At 38.5% G+C, this 18,727-nt stretch overlaps 1 gene segment (V, D, J or C); it reads left to right on the top strand.

The window, feature by feature from the left end:
- Nucleotides 1-4,483: 4,483 nt before the first annotated feature.
- Nucleotides 4,484-13,247, top strand: LOC121438507. The segment is given in 3 exon segments: nt 4,484-4,529; nt 4,631-4,946; nt 13,193-13,247. Coding segments are annotated over 3 exon segments (417 nt in total).
- The last annotated feature ends 5,480 nt before the right edge of the window (nt 13,248-18,727 follow it).

Here is an 18,727-nt window from a genome sequence, read left to right as displayed (position 1 = left end):
AATGGATTTTAAACTCAAAAGAATTAGTTGCCTTTAATCAATGATGTGAGTGCCATTTACCCAAGGAAAGAATGAGACCAAGAGTTATGAGAATGGAGGAGAAGGGATGCCTGTGCTGTGGAAATGGGAATGCCGTTCTATTGAGACATTATGAAAACTGTGGGGTCCTTTAGAGAATTACACACGATAATGTGATCCTGCAACCTCACTTCCCAATGAGCAGAAAAAGCAGCAGAGATAGTACCTAAAAGCAGGAAAAGAGGCAGGACATAAAGAAGAGACGTGAGAGTAGGAGAGGCCAGAAGGGTCAAAGGAGTGAGATAAAGATGACAGAGGATAGTGGAATGAATCAATGTAGTCACATTACACTATAAATGAGCTTGGTGATTTGTTTATAAGTAGAATGAATGCTATAGGTGAAGAAAGAATATTTTCAAATAGCATGCAATGTTAATATACATATACCTGTCTGCTCTTGTAAGTGTATCTTTGTAACTGATTGCTTTTGTTATTGTATATATTGTATATATGTCTGGGTGTTTGTGTTCTTGCTTCAGAGATACTTATTTTATCATCCTATATAAATAGTTTACATTAAAGAGGTTACCACAGCATCATCTGACAGCAGATATCTGCTCTGAGGGCAAGTGAGCACCAAAGCTTGGATTCAGGGGTTGACTTCCAGGTCAGGGACTTTCTTACATGGAGTAAGCCTCTGAAGACATTCCAGTTCCCATTCCTCTTTATGATCCCAGTGACTTTCAAAGCACCAGAGGCAGAAAACATAGCTCAGTAGCCCATGTCTACCTCTTTTCAATGTGTGGCACACTGCTACTCATATGTGCAGTCTTTGCTCATTTTTCCTTTTCATTCAGGTGTGTTGTGTTGAACATGAGTAGTGAGATTTCAGGACATGCTGTGGTTCAACTACAAAGTAGCCTTGAAAAGGTCATAAAGTCCAGAATGAGAATAGGAGTCACCAGCTGAGGGTGAAGTTTCGCTCTACTTCTCTTTGTCCTCAACCTTCTGTTTTCTTTGTTTGGTTTGACTTATCCTCCCTAATTCAACATTCTCAGGATCCATGCTCAGCACATTGATCCCTTACATAATAAGTTATGAATGTTGGACAACAAGAAAGAAGAATCTGTGGTTTCTGATGTTTATTTTAGTAGTGCATATATGCAGTCATCAAAAATTATTTTCTCTAGGAAAATATGATGTTTTGAAAGATTGAGCTAGGCTGGTAGCTCTGTGAAAGAGTGTTGTGTGACCATGTGAAAGGTCATAACTTTAAGAACCAAACTCACTTCAAAATAGATATTAAGCATTTAGACAAATATAATTTCTCACTTTTATATACTTAAATGAGACAATCTCATGGTAGGAACAGGAATGGCATTTCCCAGAGTAGGAAAGTTGTGGAGAAGGAACAAGTCTAAAGGAGTTGATCTCTTGGTTTCCATAGGAACCAGTTCATCCAATGTCTGCAGCATCCATGACAGAGTTTTAAATAACTACAAACTGTGAATCAAATGCAGGGTGAGAACAATGTTTGAATGGGTGGAAATTCTAATTGACTAGACTGTGTGTGCACAGTGTATGGTTTGCACATGTGTCTGGAGGCTAGAGTTGAGTTTGAGCATGTTTATCAGTTGATTTCTGTCTTATTTTTGAGACAGAATCACACAGTGAACCTGGAACACACATGTTCAGATACAACCATTGAACGGCAAGCCTTAAAACATCTCCAGTCACAATCCCTCAGAACTGAAAATATAGGATAAACCATCACACCCAGATTCTAAGCTAAGTGCTGTGAATCAAGCTAATATACTAATATTGGGAGGCAGGCATCTTACCATTGAGCCAACACTTGAGCTCTGTATATTATCACTATATATTGATAAAAGAATTATAATCTGTAAAAGCAAATATGTGTGCTATATAATAATTTTTAAAGAAAAATGTATTGGCAATTATGGATTTTTAAACCATTAACTCGCTATGTTTAAATGAATGCCTTAAGCCCAAATATGTATATGTTTTCATAAATGGCCGTTAAAATGGAATTCTGGAATTGGGAAGATAGGCAGGATCTGCAAAAGAAGAGGGAAAGGTAACAATTATCAGAACATATTGTGTTGAAACTTTTTAAGGAAATTAATTCATTAATTATCTACAGCACATCATTTGACGGTTGGGCATGGTAAAACATATTCTTAATTCATTCACTAGGGCGACAAAAGCAATAAAATCTCGTATAGCTTGGATCTATATAAAAAGTTCAAGCAACACAGATTCCCTAGTCAATGAAAGAAAGTCATACCTTTACCTAAGAATGTGAGAGTGTTTCGAGGTGTAGATGTGTTGGATGGGTACGGAACTGTATCAGGAAGTGGGGCTCTCATTCTCTCTGTGTGTGTCTCTGTTTGTGTATGTTTGAATGTGTGGCTATATCTGGAAGGGGAATTCTGTGTATGGCTGAGGTTGCGGTTATGAAGCCTTTCATGTTCCCTACATCCCTACTTTCATGTGAATAGTTTCCAGTTGTCCGGCCTTTTGATCTATTAATGCTATCAACACTATGAACAAAACCAACATGTGAATGAAACTGTTTCTGTCATCTTAACTCTCATAATCCATCATAAGGAAAATCAGAACATTAAATCAAGGTAGGAACTTGTAGGTAGGAACTGAATCAGAATCCATCAACAGTTTGTTAGCTTGCTCTCCATGATAGTTCAGCCTGATTTCTTATACAAACCAAGAACACCTTCTATTGGATGGCATCTCCAACATCAGCATGGGCCCTCCCATATCAGTCATTAATCAAGAAAATAGCTCCCATAGTCTTGCGTGCAGACCAATATGATGGAGGCATATTTTCCAGCTGAGGTTCCTTGTTCCTTAATTACCCTACATAGTATTATGTTAAAAAATTCTAACAACAGCACAAATGGACAGGCTGGTATTGTCATGATAAAATGGCCAATTAAATGAGTATCATTTGTTCACCACAAAAGAAAAATGAGTAATGATATACTCAAAAGTAAAAACTCACCTCTCAAATAGAAAATAATAATAATGTGTGACTTTTTCATCAACTCACTCTTGCAAATGACATTTGCTTAGTGACTTCCTTCTAGACATATTCATGGAAAAGAGAAGCCCAGGGGACAAGAGAGTACAGAATATAGATACAAATTATCTCTGTAGTAACAAAAGTCAAAAATATGTGAGTAAGTTGACCTATACCAAGTTCCCAAATATAGTAGTATCAGAGATGTGTCCTCATTTCTGTAATCTGCCTCCCCTGATTTTTCTTACCATAATGAGAATATTAGACAAACCCAAGATGAGACATACTAAACAATTCTGAAAACTATTCTAACTTTCTGAACATCATGAATAATATGAACACAACACTCATAGTGTTGGCTTCCCATCAGTATTTGCAAGGATGACTGTCTCACCTATGTTAAGTTCTAGCTCTTCCACTGCCACTCACAGTAAACAAATTATGCACAACAAATTGTTTATGCTTGTAAAATATGAGATGCCAATACATAGGAAATTTTGGATGTTCTCCAGAATCAAACAGAGAAGGTTGGTTATAGCTCCTCTTTTCCTTTCCCTGGTGATTTACATTACCAAGAATTTACATTACTGTGCAGTCCCATGTCTTCCATGGTTATCCTCACCACAAGGCAAGGTTCCACTGTCATATTTTCCAGAGTCATGTGAGGATCAGCTTACAAGTTTGCTCCTGAAATGGATGAACAGAGTAAAATTTTAATGAATTTGTTGAACCTAAAATATATCAGAAGCAATCCCAGGTTTTTACTTTTGACCAAGAATATCCAGAACAAATATGTCTCCATAGCAGTCACTGAGAGGAAGACAAACAGTAAAAAGGAACATCCCATTTGCAAGATTCCTGGGGCCATATGATAGCCCCTACAAGAGCTGCGTAAAATTCAGAAAAGTTTTAAGTGTTCCTGTCACAGCAAAGGAATTTTACTTAGTGTGATCCTATGCAAGTTCAGCCTCAGGAAGAAGCCATGTCCAGCTTTAGGACAGAGCTAATATCTAGAAACACATGTGTTTGTAGAGCTTTTAAATTTTACATTGATCCTAAAGAGACATGATAGTGTAGAAACACAACATTCTCTATGCCTGTGGTGAAAAAGAACTAAATACTGTAGTGAATTCCTAACAAGGAAAATGTTTACACCGAGCTACATTAATGCTTCAATTTTTATAACTCTCATCAGTTTGTATGATGTCTTATATCTGCACTGAGTATTGTATTCTGCCCAGGTCCAGCTCCAGATCCTGTTATGGCAGGAAATATGCAAATACGGCTTCTTTGTGCCCATAAATACCAGTCCTGCCCTGACCCTGCAGCTCTGGCAGAGGAGACAAGCCCTGGATTTTCAAGTCCTCCCAAACAGGGTTCAGCATTCAACACAGGACACACACCATGGACTTAGGGCTCATATTGGTTTCCTTTGTCCTTATTTTAAAAGGTAATTCATAAAGATGAGATGCTGTGTGTTGTGTGGACATGAGAAAGAGAACAAAATATCTTCTGTGTCAGTTTTCTAACCAGAATTCTCTGTGTTTATAGGAGTCCAGTGTGAGGTGCATTTGCTGGAGTCTGGCGGACGCTTAGTTCAGCCTGGAAAGTCTCTGAAACTCTCCTGTGCAGCCTCTGGATTCACCTTCAGTAACTACTGGATGAACTGGGTCCGCCAGGCTCCAGGAAAGGGGCTGGAATGGGTCGCAAAAATTAATCAAGGTGGTGGTACCACCAGGTATACCGATGCTGTGAAGGGCCGGTTCACAATCTCCAGAGACAATGCCAAGAACACTCTGTACCTGGAAATGAACAATCTGAGGTCTGAGGACACAGCCATGTATTACTGTGCCAACAGACACAGTGAGTGAAAGCTACTGTGAGCTCACACACAAACACCGCTGTGGGGAACATGGGACCAGCAGGGGGCGATGAGAGCACTTAGAAATCAGGTTCACAGAAGACACTGTTCAGAGAAGCATGGAAGACTGGACTTCTCTGTGTCTGCATTGCCTCTCTATATCACACTTAGGAATTTTCTCTACAGGTATAGTGTGTAGTAATCCTTGAATGTCCAAATGATTATTCAAATTTCTGTTTCAAATTGCGTTGTATGTGTTTGTTTATTTCAGTGTTTCTCGTTTCCCTTTAACTCTTTCTGTCTACCTGTCTCTCTCAAAGTCTCACTCTTTCTCTCTCTCTCTCTCTCAATCTTTCTCCCTCACTTCTCTCCAGGTGTGTGTGTGTGTGTGTGTGTGTGTGTGTGTGTGTGTGTGATGACATATGATGCACTTTTCTTACAATCTGCACCACTTGTTTGACAAAAATTCTATCACTAGGCCTGGATCTCAATGTCTGGATAGTCTGGTTGTCCAGTGAGTCCCAGTTATTGTTCTATCTTCACATTCCCTATATGGTATATCTGGTCGGCTACCACATCCATTTCTCTTTTTTAGTTATGTATTCTGAGTTCTGTGATCAGAACCCACTGACAAGTTCTTGTGTGGCAAAATCTTGAATTTCACAGCCCCATTATATTTGTTGTTTTTTTTTTAATTTAAGGATGTGCTTTTATCTGAACGACATGCAAATTATCACACAGCACAAAATTATCCACTTTAGTGATCAGCATCACTTCCCGAAGAAGCCAAAGAAGATGGTAAACCCTAGAAGACACAGGCAGCTCAGAAGCACATGTGATTCTAGAGGACCCTGTGCCTCCTGTTTATCTCCATGAGCATGACACTACCCACAAAGAAGTTTATAACTCTAATTAAAGCAGTGTATTTTTTTAGCTTTTAAGTGTCCTTTATTTCCCTAATTTTTATTCACAAAGATGTCAGAATGACACTGGATATTCTTTTGATCTCTAGTCCTTGTGCACACTGATGAAACAATACAGTACATTTGAAACACATTCTACAAATTGTAGAAATACATACAGTTTATTGTAGGGAAGCATACCTGCATGTCATAAGAGCAGACGAGGACTAAAGATATCACTGAACAACTGGCATTTCAGTACCGCGTTTTGCTATTTGTAAGTTCTCTGAAACAGACACATTTTTCTGAGGGATGTTTACTTATACTCATTTTTTTTTATTTTTTTATTGAAAAAATTTCTGCCTCCTCCCCACCTCCCATTTCCCCCTCCCCCACTCCTATACCCCTCCACCCACTCCTCTCCATCTCCCCCCAGTACCCTCCCCCTCCCCCCACTCCTCTCCCCCTCCCTCTCCAGTCCAAAGAGCAGTCAGCTTTCCCTGCCCTGTGGGAAGTCTAAGGTCCTGCCCCCTCCATCGAGGTCTAGGAAGGTGAGCATCCAAACAGGTTAAGCTCCCACAAAGACAGTGCATGCAGTAGGATCAAAACCAAGTGCCATTGTCCTTGGCTTCTCATTATCCCTCATTGTGCGCCAGTTCAGAGAGTGAACATGAGCAAGGAAAACAGTGTATTTTTTAAAAAGTTCTCATTAAATGCTGTGATTAGCTCAGTGGTCTATTTCATCTTTTTGTTTATTTATTTTTTAGTTGTTGAAAAAAATTCCACAAACTCCCCATTTCCCATTTCCCTCCCACTCCTCCTACACATTGACCCCTCCAACCAATCCCCTCCCCATCTTCCCACTCCTCTCCCCCTCTCCCCACTTCTCTACCCCCCCGATTCCATTCTCCCTCTCTCTCCAGACTGAAGAGCTGTCCAGTTTCCCAGCCCTGTGGGAAGTCCAAGGTCCTCCCACTTCTATCCAGGTCCAGGAAGGTGAGCATCCAAAAAGGCTAGGCTCCCACAAAGCCAGCTCACGTATTAGGATCAAAACCTAGTTCAATTGTCCTTGGCTTGTCATCAGCCTTCATTGTCCACCATGTTCAGAGAATGCGGTTTCATCCATTCTTATTCAGTCCCAGTCCAGCTGGCCTTGGTGAGCTCCCAATAAATCAGTTCCACTTTCACAATGGGTGGGTGCACCCCTCGTGGTCCTGACTTCCTTGCTCATGTTCTCCCTCCTTCTGCTCCTCATTTGGATCTTAAGAGCTCAGTCTGGTGCTCCAGTTTGTGTCTTTGTCTCCACCTCGATTCATCGCCAGATAAAGGTTCTAAGGTGATATGCAAGATATTCATCAGTATGGCTATAGGATAGGGTCATTTCAGGTTCCCTCTCCTCAGTTGCCCAAGGAACTAGCTGGGGATATCTCCCTGGACACCTGTGAGCCCCTCTAGAGTCAAGTCTCTTGCCAACCCTAAGGTGGGTCCCTTAATTAGGATATATATTTCTCTGCTCCCGAATCCACCCTTCCTTTATCGCAAACATCCCATTCCCCCAAGTTCCCCCCATCCTCGCCTTCTCAAGTTTCTCACCCCATTTCTCTTTAGCCCCATGCCACCTCACCCCCAAGGTCCTAGTTTTTGCCTGGCTATCTTGTTTACTTCCTATATCCAGGCAGATGACTGTATGTTTTTCTTTAGGTTTACCTTCTTATTTAGCTTCTCTAGGATCACAAATTATATGCTCAATGTCCTTTATTTATGGCTAGAAACAAATTATGAGTGAGTACATCCCATGTTCATCTTTTTGGGTCTGGGATGCCTAACTCAGGATAGTGCTTTCTATTTTCATCAATTTGCATGCAAAATTCAAAATGTCATTGTTTTCTACCACTGAGTAGTATTCTAATATGCATATATTCCACACTTTCTTCATCCATTTTTCCATTGAAGGGCATCTGGATTGTTTACAGGTTCTGGCTATTACAAATAATGTTGCTATGAACATAGTTGAACAAATGCTTTTGCCATATGATAGGGCATCTCTTGGGTATATTCAAAAGAGTGGTATTACTGAATCCTGGGGTAGGTTGAACCCGAATTTCCTGAGAAATCACCACACTGATTTCCAAAGTGGTTGCACAAGTTTGTATTCCCACCAGCAATAGATGAGTGTACCCCTTACTCCACAACCTCTCCAGCAAAGGCTGTCTTTGGTAGTTTTGATTTTAGCCATTCTGACAGATGTAAGATGGTATTTCAAAGTTGCTTTGATTTGCATTTCCCTGATCACTAAGGAGGTTGAGCATGACCTTTAGTGTATTTTGGCCATCTGAGTTTTTAATGTTGAGAATTCTCTGTTCAGTTCAGTGCCCCATTTTGAATTGGGTTAATTAGCATTTTAAAGTGTAGTTTCTTGAGTTCTTTATATATTTTGGAGATCAGACCTTTGTCTGTTGCAGGGTTGGTGAAGATCTTCTTCCAGTCAGTGGGTTGTCTTTTTGTCTTAATGACAGTGTCCTTTGCTTTACAGAAGCTTCTCATTTTCAGGAGGTCCCATTTATTCAATGTTGCCCTTAATCTGTGCTGCTGGGAATATATGTAGGAAGTGATCCCCTGTGCCCATATGTTGTAGAGTACTTCCCACTTTCTCTTCTACCAGGTTAAGTGTGTTCAGACTGATATTGAGGTCTTTACTCTATTTGGACTTGAGTTTTGTGCATGGTGATAGATATGGATCTATTTTCATTCTACTACAGGTTGACAACCAGTTCTGCCAGCACCAAATGTTGAAGAGGCTTTCTTCCATTGAATACTTTTAGCTCCATTATCAAAAATCAGGTCGTTATAGGTTTGTGGGTTAAAATCTGGGTCTTCTACTCAATTCCATTGGTCAACTTCTCTGTTTTTATGCCGATACCAAGCTGTTTTCAATACTGAAGCTCTGTAATAGAGTTTGAAGTCAGGGATGGTAATTCCCCCCAGAAGTTCCTTTACTGTATAAGATTGTTTTGGCTATCCTGGGTTTTTTTTTTATAAAATGTTGATTATTGTCCTCTCAAGATCGGTGAAGAATTTTGATGGGATTTTAAGGGGGTTTGCATTGAATCGATAAATTACCCTTGGTAGAATTGCCATTTTTACTATGTTGATCCTCCCAATCCAAGAGCAAGTGAGTTCCTTCCATTTTTTGGTATCCTCCTCAATTTCTTTCTTCAAAGACTTAAAGTTCTTGTCAATGACATCCTTCACTTCCTTGGTTAGAGTTACCCCAAGATATTTTATGCTATTTGTGGCTATTGTGAAAGGTGAGGCTTTTCTGATTTCCCTCTTTGCCTCCTTACCCTTTGTGTATAGGAGGTCAACAGATTTTTTTGGAATTGATCTTGCATCTTGCCATGCTACTAAAGGTGTTTATCAGCTGTAGGAGTTCTTGGTCGCTTAAATACATTATCGTATCATCTGCAAATAATGGAAGTTTAGCTTCTTTCTTCCAATTTGAATCTCTTTGATCACCTTATGTTGTCTTATTGCTATTGCTAGAACTTCAAGCACTATATTGAAGAGGTATGGCAAGAGTGGACATCCTTGCCGTGTTCCTGATTTTAATGGGATGGTTTGAGTATCTCTCCATTTAATTTGATGTTAGCTATCGGTTTGCTATAAATAGATGTTATTATAGATCGGTATGACCCTTGTATCCCTAATCTCTCTAAGACCTTTATCATAAAGGGATGTTGAATTTTGTCAAAAGCTTTTTCAGCATCTAATGAAATGATCATATGTTTTTTTTTTCTTTCAGTTTATTTATAAGATGGATTCCATTGATAGATTTTCATATGTTGAACCAGACCTGCATCCCTGGGATAAAGCCTACTTGATCATAATGGATAATTTTTCTAATGTGTTCTTGGATTCGGTTTGCCAGTATTTTGTTGAGGAGTTTCACATTGATGTTCATGAGTGGGATTGGCCTGTAATTTTCTATCTTGGTTAAGTCTTTCTGTGGTTTTGGTATCAGGGTAACTGTAGCTTCATAAAAGGAATTTGGCGATGAGTTTTCTGTTTCTATATTATGAAATACATTAAGGAATATAAGTATTAGGTCTTCTTGGAAGTTCTCATAGAATTGTGCATTGAAACCGTCTGGACCTGGACTTTTTTTGGTAGGGAGGTTTTTTATAAGAACTTTTAATTCTTCACAACTAACAGGTCTATATAGATTGTTCACCTGGTCCTGGTTTAACTTTAGTATACGATACTAATCTAAAAAAAGTGTCCATTTCTTTTACATTTTCCAATTTTTGGCATATAGGCTTTTGTAGTAAGTTCTAATGATTCTCTGAATTTCCTCTCTCTCTCTGTAGTTATGTCTCCCTTTTCATTTCTGATCTTTTTAATTTGTGTATTCTCTCTTTGCCATTTGATTAGTTTGGATAGGGGTTTATCAATCTTGTTGATTTTCTCCAAGTACGAGCGTTTTGTTTCATTGCTTCTTTGAATTGTTTTCTGTGTTTCTATTTTGTTGATTTCAGCCCTCATTTTGATTATTTCCAGTCTTCTACTCCTCCTAGGTGAGTCTGCTTCTTTTTTTTCTAGAGCTTTCAGGTGGGCAGTGAAGTCTCCAATGTGTGCTTTCTCTGTTTTCTTTAAATGGGCACTTAGTGCTATGGACTTTCCTCTTAGCACTACTTTCATCGTGTCCCATAGGTTTCAGTATGTTGAGTCTTTATTTTCATTGAATTTAAGAAATACTTTAAATTCTTTCTTTATTTCTTCCTTGACCCAGGTGTGGTTCAGTAGTTGACTGTCCAGTTTCCATGAGTTTGTCGGCTTTCTGGGGGTAACAATTCTGTTGAATTCTAACTTTTAACCATGGTGATCTGATAAGACACAGGAGGTTACAAATATTGTTTTGTAACTGTGGAAGTTTGCTTTGTTACCAAGTATGTGATCAATTTTCGAGAAGGTTCCATGAGCTGCAGAGAAGAAGGTATATTCTTTCCTATTTGGGTGGAATGTTCTAGAGATATCTGTTAGGTCCATTTGATTCATTACCTCCCTTAATCCTCTTATTTCTCTAATAGGTTTCTTTCCGATTGACCTGTCCATTGGTGAGAGAGGAGTGTTGAAGTCTCCTACTATTAGTGTGTGCTGTTTGATGTGTGCCTTGAGGTCTAGTAATGTTTCAATTACCTAAGTGGGTGCTTTTATATTAGGGGCATAGATATTCAGGATTGAGACATTTTCCTGATGAATTGTTCCTGTTATGGGTATAAAATGTCCCTCTTCATTTCTTCTGATTGATTTTAGGTTGAAGTCAACTTTGTTAGAAATTACTATGGCCATATGGGTTAGGGTTACGGTTAGGGTTATGGTTCGGGTTAGTGTTTAGGGTTAGGGTTAGGGTTAGGGTTAGGGTTTAGGGTTAGGGTTAGGCTTAGGGTTAGGGTTTGGGTTAGGGTTTAGGGTTAGGGTTTAGGGTTAGGGTTAGGCTTAGGGTTAGGGTTTAGGGTTAGGGTTAGGGTTAGGGTTAAGGTTAGGGTTAGTGTTGTTTCTTAGGTCCATTTGCTTGATAAACTTTTCTAAGCCCTTTACACTGAGAAGATGTCTGTCTTTGTGGTTGAAGGCTGTTTCTTGTAAACAGCAGAATGTTGGCTCCTGTTTTCGTATCCAGTCTCTTAGCCTGTGCCTCTTTATAGGCGAGTTGTATCCTTTGATATAAAGTGATATTAATGACCAGTGGTTGTTAACTCTGGTATTTTTTTCTTTTTCTTTTTATTATGTGGTAGAGTTTGTGTGTTTCTCTTCTTCGAGTTGTGCTGGTAAAGGGTCATTAGATGTCTGAGTTATTGTGGGGATTTTTATTGTTATTGTTGGACTCCTTGGGTTGTGATTTTCCTTCTGTTACTTTCTGTAGGGCTAGATTTGTGGCTACATATTGTTTAAATTTGTTTTTATCCTGGAAAATTTTGTTTTCTCCATTTATGGTGAACGAAAGCTTGGCTGGGTATAGTAGTCTGGGCTTGCAGCCATGGTCTCTTAGATTCTGCAGTACATCTATCCAGGACCTTCTGGCTTCATGGTTTCCATATAGAAGTCATGTGTAGGTCTGATAGGTTTACCTTTATAAGTAACTTGACATTTTTCTTTGCAGCTCTTAATATTCTTTCTTCATTCTGCATATTTTGTGTTTTGATTATTATATGGCGAGGAGATTTTTTTTGTTCCAATCTATTCAGTGTTCTGTATGCTTCTTGAACCTTCAAAGGAATATATTTCTTTAGCTTGGGAAAGTTTTCTTCTATAATTTTATTAAATATATTTTCTGGACCATTGAGCTATACTTTCCCTTCTTCTTCTACTCCTATTATTCTTAGGTTTGGTCTTTTTATTTTGTCCCAGATTTCCAGAATGTTTTGTGTTGAGAATTTGTTGGTTTTGTTGTTTTCTTTGATCAGTGTGTTTATTTTCTCTATGGTATCTTCAGTGTCTGAGATTCTCTCTTCTTTCTCTTGTAATCTGTTGGTAGTACATGTCTCTGTAGTTCCTGTTTGTTTACCCAGATTTTTCATCTCCATCCTTCCCTGGTTTGTGTTTTCTTCATTACTTCCATTTCGTTCTTCAAGTCTTGAACCATTTCCTTTTCCTGTTTGATTGCTTTTTCTTGTTTGTCTTGGTTCTTGGGTATCTTTGAGAGATTTATTCATTTCCTCTACTTTTTTGTTTGTAATCTCTAATTGTTTATGGCAGTTTTTCACCTCCTGTTTAAGGTCCTCTATTATTTTCATGTAATTCACTTTTGAGTCGATTTCTTCGAATTATTTTAGTGTAGGGTGTACAATTCTTCTTATTTTGGGATCCCTGGATTCTGGTGATGTCATGTTGCCTTTCAGGTTGTTGGAAGAATTCTTGCATTGGCTCCTGCCCATCTCTTCCTTCAAATGGAGCCAGGAGAGGCCTGGTGTCTTGTTTCAGTCTTTGCTGTAACTGACTCTCTGGGTGTATCTCTTCAGTGTAGAAGCAGGAACTGTTCCTATCCAGATGGAACTCCTCAGCACTGAATCATGGATGTCTGGTAGTCCAATGACCTTCGGACAAAAGGGTGAATTTGGGGGTGGGACAGGACGGGGTCGAGTAGAACACAGGAGACCCTGCAGAGCAAGCTGAAGGTGCCCATGCTCCCTTGCGGGGGCGGGGGGTCCTTGAGGCCTGCCCTATAGGCAGGCAATCACTGCTCTGGGTGTGTAGACTTAGTGAAGGAGCAGGAAACTGTTTCTGAGCAATGGACCTTGCAGACAAAGCAGGCTTGGGGGGTGGTCGTGTGTAAGAAAGACAGCCCTGCAGCAGGAGCTGGGGGAGGGGGAGTTTGTGCTCTCTTCCGCGACAGTCTGGCCCTGGATAGCACACACTCACCTGTCCAGATGGAACTCCTCAGCACCTAAACATGTATGCCTGGTAGCCCAATGAGCCGGGGACAAAAGGAAGCTCAATGGTCTATTTCTTGTGTAGTTTATATGAGAACTTGATTCAAATGGTAATATTTTAAAATATATTTATCATTGTTATTAATACATACTGCATTTGAAGCATCACTGCCCCCTGTTAAACTTTATAACATGTTTTCTGTCATTCAAGAGAACAGTTCAATTTTTCTTTCCAAGAAAATGTCCTTTCTCTCACTACTCTAAGTTTTGAATCAGAGGTTAACAGATAGCTCTGGGAATGCAGAGTTGAGAGGTGATGTCCTCATGAACACACCTTGTTCTGCCCTACATCTTCTGATTGGGATGCTTCACCTTGACCTGACACAGAGGAGGAAATAATGTTCAGGTTTTGAAGTGCATTGAAAGGTGATATGAGCAGTCATATCACCAAGCTTCATCTCCTATTAGTGACTGTTAGCCAAACCTGAGGAAATGGGATGGGAGGCTTCATATATGGCATAAAAGTGGTACTTGAAACTTGTACTAGATCTGATGTCTTCTGAGCCGCATCTTCATATCCACATACACAGTGAAAAGACAGTTTATCCCATAATTAAATTTTGTGAATATGGAAAATATGACCATATAGTAATTTGGTAAAAAAAAAAGAGGTGCCATTAAAGGTGAGCCCTAATACAAAACTACATTACAAGTTTTCAAGACCAGAAATTGGTGATTGATTGAATGAAGCCAGTGGTAGTGTATTTAATAAACTATTCTTCATATCCTGGTGTGAATAATACTGAATTCTTTCCATGCCCTCCAATGATTTCTCTGTACTCTAGTGTCTTTGCTACTCAATACCCTATACCACCAATCACAGTCTAAAGCTTGACATTTTTTGCTGAAACTCTGAGAAAAGAATAAAAAAAATCAGAATTCTTTAGAGAGGGCTATATTTAGACTTGACTACAAGTCAAACTGTCAAATAGTGAAGTAGGGTGTATGATGATAAGGAAATCAACTCTTAATACACAGGGCTGTGTAGGTGATCTCAGACCCCTCAAAACTGAGTCCTTGCAGTTGGCTCATCACATATCTCCTCCCATCATATTGTCACACACATGCCCTGAGTAGGCTGTGAGCTATGTCAGTGTAAAAAGAATAGATTTGTTCCATTAGAGAGGTGATATGGGATATTGTGGATCCATCAAGTGTCGCCAACATCACTCAGGGAATTTGGAGCAGGGTGGGGGTTGACAAGAAGCACTAAAGGCAATATCATAGGATTTTGAACATGGAAGAAAATCAAGAATTCTATGGGGTTCAGCAAAATTAGTAATATCAAAAGTACAAGACAGTCCTGGGCACTGCACCAAAAACATATACAAACTAACAAGAAGATGGTGGGTCTATTAAAAAGAAGATAGGTAAGTCATAGATGTCTTTATAATAACACTAAAGATCACATGCTCTTTCTAGACTCCTGCATCAATGTTGTAACTGTTATTTCATCTTGAAAGAAATCTGGGGAGTCAATTTTTACCCCCTGACTTACAAAGAAATGGGTGACCTTATGTATGAAAGTTTATCTTCCAGTTCTGTTATATCCTTTCCTTGGCTATGGGATACCATAGGCTGTGTGATCTCAAAGCTCTCTCAAACACATTCCTGACCACAGTTCAATCATATAGGGTTGTAGTCTACTGATGAGAGTATTGGATCCTCCTTTGACTGGTGACAACACCCCAAGGTAAGTGTTACAATTTCACACATATGTCAGTATAGAGGTTTTAATAGGAGATAATTAATAGTGACTTTTTTTTCTTTTACTCAGGTGTGTTGCCCCAGGTGAAGCTTCAGGAGACAAGACTTAGACTGACTAAGCTCTCACACTCATTTTCCCTCACCTGCACTGTCATTGGTTATTTCATCACCAGCCTGGGCCTGGATTTGACAGCTCTAAGGGAGGTCCTAGAGTTGGTGAGTTACATATTAGTGGTGGTGGTGGTGGCACTGGTTATATTCCATCCTTCAAGGGATAACAGTTCATCATTAATGAAACATCTGAGAAACAGTTCTTCCTGAAACTATACTCTGTGACCACTGAGGACACTTCCATGTGTTGTTGTGAAAGAAATGTTGTGAGGGCCCTTCTGAGTGAGCACTGGCACAAAATTTCTTTTAGAGGAAATTATGACCAGGAGGGCACAATCAGTAGACAATAAAGCCAAGCATTCAAATTCAGAACAGACATGAGGAAAAAAACTGGGGATTTTACTCTACTCTGTATTTCTCATATTGTTTAAAACTGGTTAAAACAGAATATAATTGCAGCTTATGGCTGTGTGTATGCTTTCTCTCATGTGATAGACCATACTTAACAGAATATGTGCATCAAATTCTGATGCAACAGATGCATCAGGTTGTGCAGTCATGTTTGTCGTTGATGCTTCAGATGTGATAACTTACTGCTATGAAGAGGTAAGTTTAATTTTAAGGAAATGTTTCAGTGAGAAATTTGTATGTGCACCCAAAATTAAGAGAAACGTGGATAGAAACCTGAGCATGGTTCCACCTAACACATCATGGCCAGAGAGAAAAGATGCCCAAGTCTATGCCTGTGTTCTGATATATATATATATCAAATACTCACACATTCATCATGCATTATAGACATCTGTGATCTAACTATGTATATATCAATTACAAATATTTCATAACAGTTATGCACCTACCTGTCTACCATCTATCTATCTATCTATGTATCTATCTATCTATCTATCTATCTATCTATCTATCTTATATCTATGTACCAACTGACATAAAATTAATCTGTCTATATTAACTGACTTATTTAAATGGGAGCAGAACTAAGTTTAATATATAAAAACTGATGTTTCCATATGTTAGTAAACACATAAGAAGCATTGAATTATTGTTACTACAGTGTTAAAATTTTATCATTACACTTTAAAAGTTCCTGTTCTATATTTCTTCCCTGCGTGAAGGTTAAACTTCATTTTAGGGGACTTTTCAGCACACTCTACAAGTTGCTACTACTGAGCTTGGGTTGTACATTGAAGCTACAGAGACTTCCCTTCTGCATAAAATTGTAATGAATAATCTTGGTTTTCAACTTGAAAGGATTTGAAATTAAATAAAATGTTGTCTACTAGGAATTCCTGTAAGGAACTTTTTCCTTCTTTCTTATATTTTTTGTAAACTTCACACAGAGACTATTATTTATATCATGCTTATCCCTCCCTCTCCCATCTCCAATGGCAACTTCATCACAATCCTTCTATCATTCCTTGTGTCTTCTAGATCATATTATTTTAGAAAAGTCCTACTTAGATGAGTGTGGGCAGCACTGTTAGATAACAGATTAGATAAAAGCACATGAAAAAAAGTTATCTAAGTTTTTATCTTTTTGTTTTCACTCCTGGCAAGTTCATCTATCCTTAACTGCAGCATTCATGCGCAGATATTAGAACCAGTGTCTTTAGGCTTTCAACATACAGTGAAAACAAGTAGTTTTCAAGGAATCCTACAGGAGTTTGGAGTGAGATTGGAGCTGCTCAGGTACCTGAATTGTAGTCTGAACAATTACCAGATTCCCATCTTCTCCAATGTGAGACTCTACTTTTGTACTACTCAGACCATATTCTCTAAGGAATTTCATTAATCACTTTTAATATGCCCTTTTCCACTACTTTAGAAAAACCTGACTATATTAGAAAGTGCTGTGATCACCACTTACTATTTTTTCTTCTCATCAATCAAATGACAGTCATCCTCCTCTTCTGTTCTTTCTGTGTGTTTGTTATTTTACTGCATATACAGGTAAATTCTTAAGTCAGTTCTATTCTGGATCATGATATTTCTGCTCAATGTAGAGTCCATAAGATGATGAAAAATCAGAATTTCGTGCTTTCTGTAAGGTTATATTATTTCATACATGCATATGTACACACATACAAACACACACTTGCATCAATTTTATTACCTCATTCTTTCTTCAATCAATATGAATGTCATTCCTATGTGTTACCTACAGTAAATATTTCTACTATGAATAAGAGATTGTGGACATCTGAGACACTATTCAACATTCATTCATTTTCTACTTCTTGATTAAGGATGATAGAAACCAACTCCTTTAAGTTCCTGTTGTACTGACTCTCTGTCATGATGAACTGTGCTGTTGAAGTTTGACACAAAATAAATATGTTCTCCTTCTTATTGATTTTTTTCAGGAAATTTTATAACTACAAAAGGAAACAAATAAAATTTTCATTTGAGACTCTTAGGAGGGAGTGTTGCCTGTTTACCCTTAACAACAGCATAATATACAAAGATAACAAGGTTGAAATTCAGCTTTGCACTTCTGTTCCATGGTGGTTTATATTATCAAGAATCAGAACAAAACCTTCATCTCCTACAAACTTTCTATACTGATCCTCAACTCAAGACACTCAAGTCCCCATGTATAAGCATGTCCTCCTCTTCACTACTTGCCATCATCTCGGTTTTCTGTCTTCTTTATTACCTCAGTTAACATAAACCTCAGGCTTGATGGCATGCTATTAGTTTTTATGAAGTGTTATTACCTGGTGTAGATGTTTCTTCTGTTTGTGTGTTGTTTCCATTGTTTAATGAATAAAGAAACTGCCTTGGCCTAGTTGACAGGGTGGAACTTAGGAAGGTGGAGAAAACAAAACTAAATGCTGGGAGGAAGAAGGGCAGATTCAGAGAAGCCATGGATCTTCTGATGGAGATGTACACCAGTTAGAATCTCAGAAGATGAGAGATCCTTTGTATTGCTTCCAGGCAAATATGGTTTCATGGATGAAGGCCTCTTGAAAGGTCACCATCAACACCCTCAAAAGCTTACTTCATCCAACTGCTGACTGACAAAAACCTACTACACAGGATAGACCATGAAAGACCTGATTAACAGTGCCACCAATTAGCATGAAGCAGTATGTATAAATCTCTGCCCATATTTCTAAATATCATGTATATGTTCATTTACATTTAAAGGGGGATATGATATAGATATAAATAATTTGCATTGGTATGGATCTTGATTTATTGATACAATTTTAAGGTCAATTTTGTTATATGTATATTTCTGCTCTTGATTACGGTATTGTGATTATATAGTTCATTTAAAAATGTAATGTATAGGGGCCTGAGAGATGGCTCAGAGGGTAAGAGCATTGCCTGCTCTTCCAAAGGTCCTGAGTTCTATTCCCAGCAACCACATGGTGGCTCACAACCATCTGTAAAGAGGTCTGGTGCCCTCTTCTGGCCTGCAGACATGCACACAGACAGAATATTATATACATAATAAATAAATAAATATTAAAAAATTAATGTATATAAAAAGGTTAATAGATAATCTATAATAGTCATTTGTAGTCATGTTTATTAGATTTTCTAGATGTACAGA

The sequence above is a fragment of the Microtus oregoni genome, unplaced genomic scaffold (genome assembly GCF_018167655.1).
Source record: "Microtus oregoni isolate MIOR12 unplaced genomic scaffold, Mior012 000056F_ref0000123, whole genome shotgun sequence".
Classification (NCBI taxonomy): domain Eukaryota; kingdom Metazoa; phylum Chordata; class Mammalia; order Rodentia; family Cricetidae; genus Microtus; species Microtus oregoni.
Note: the sequence above shows the minus strand (reverse complement) of the source record. Positions and strands in the feature narration are given on the sequence as shown.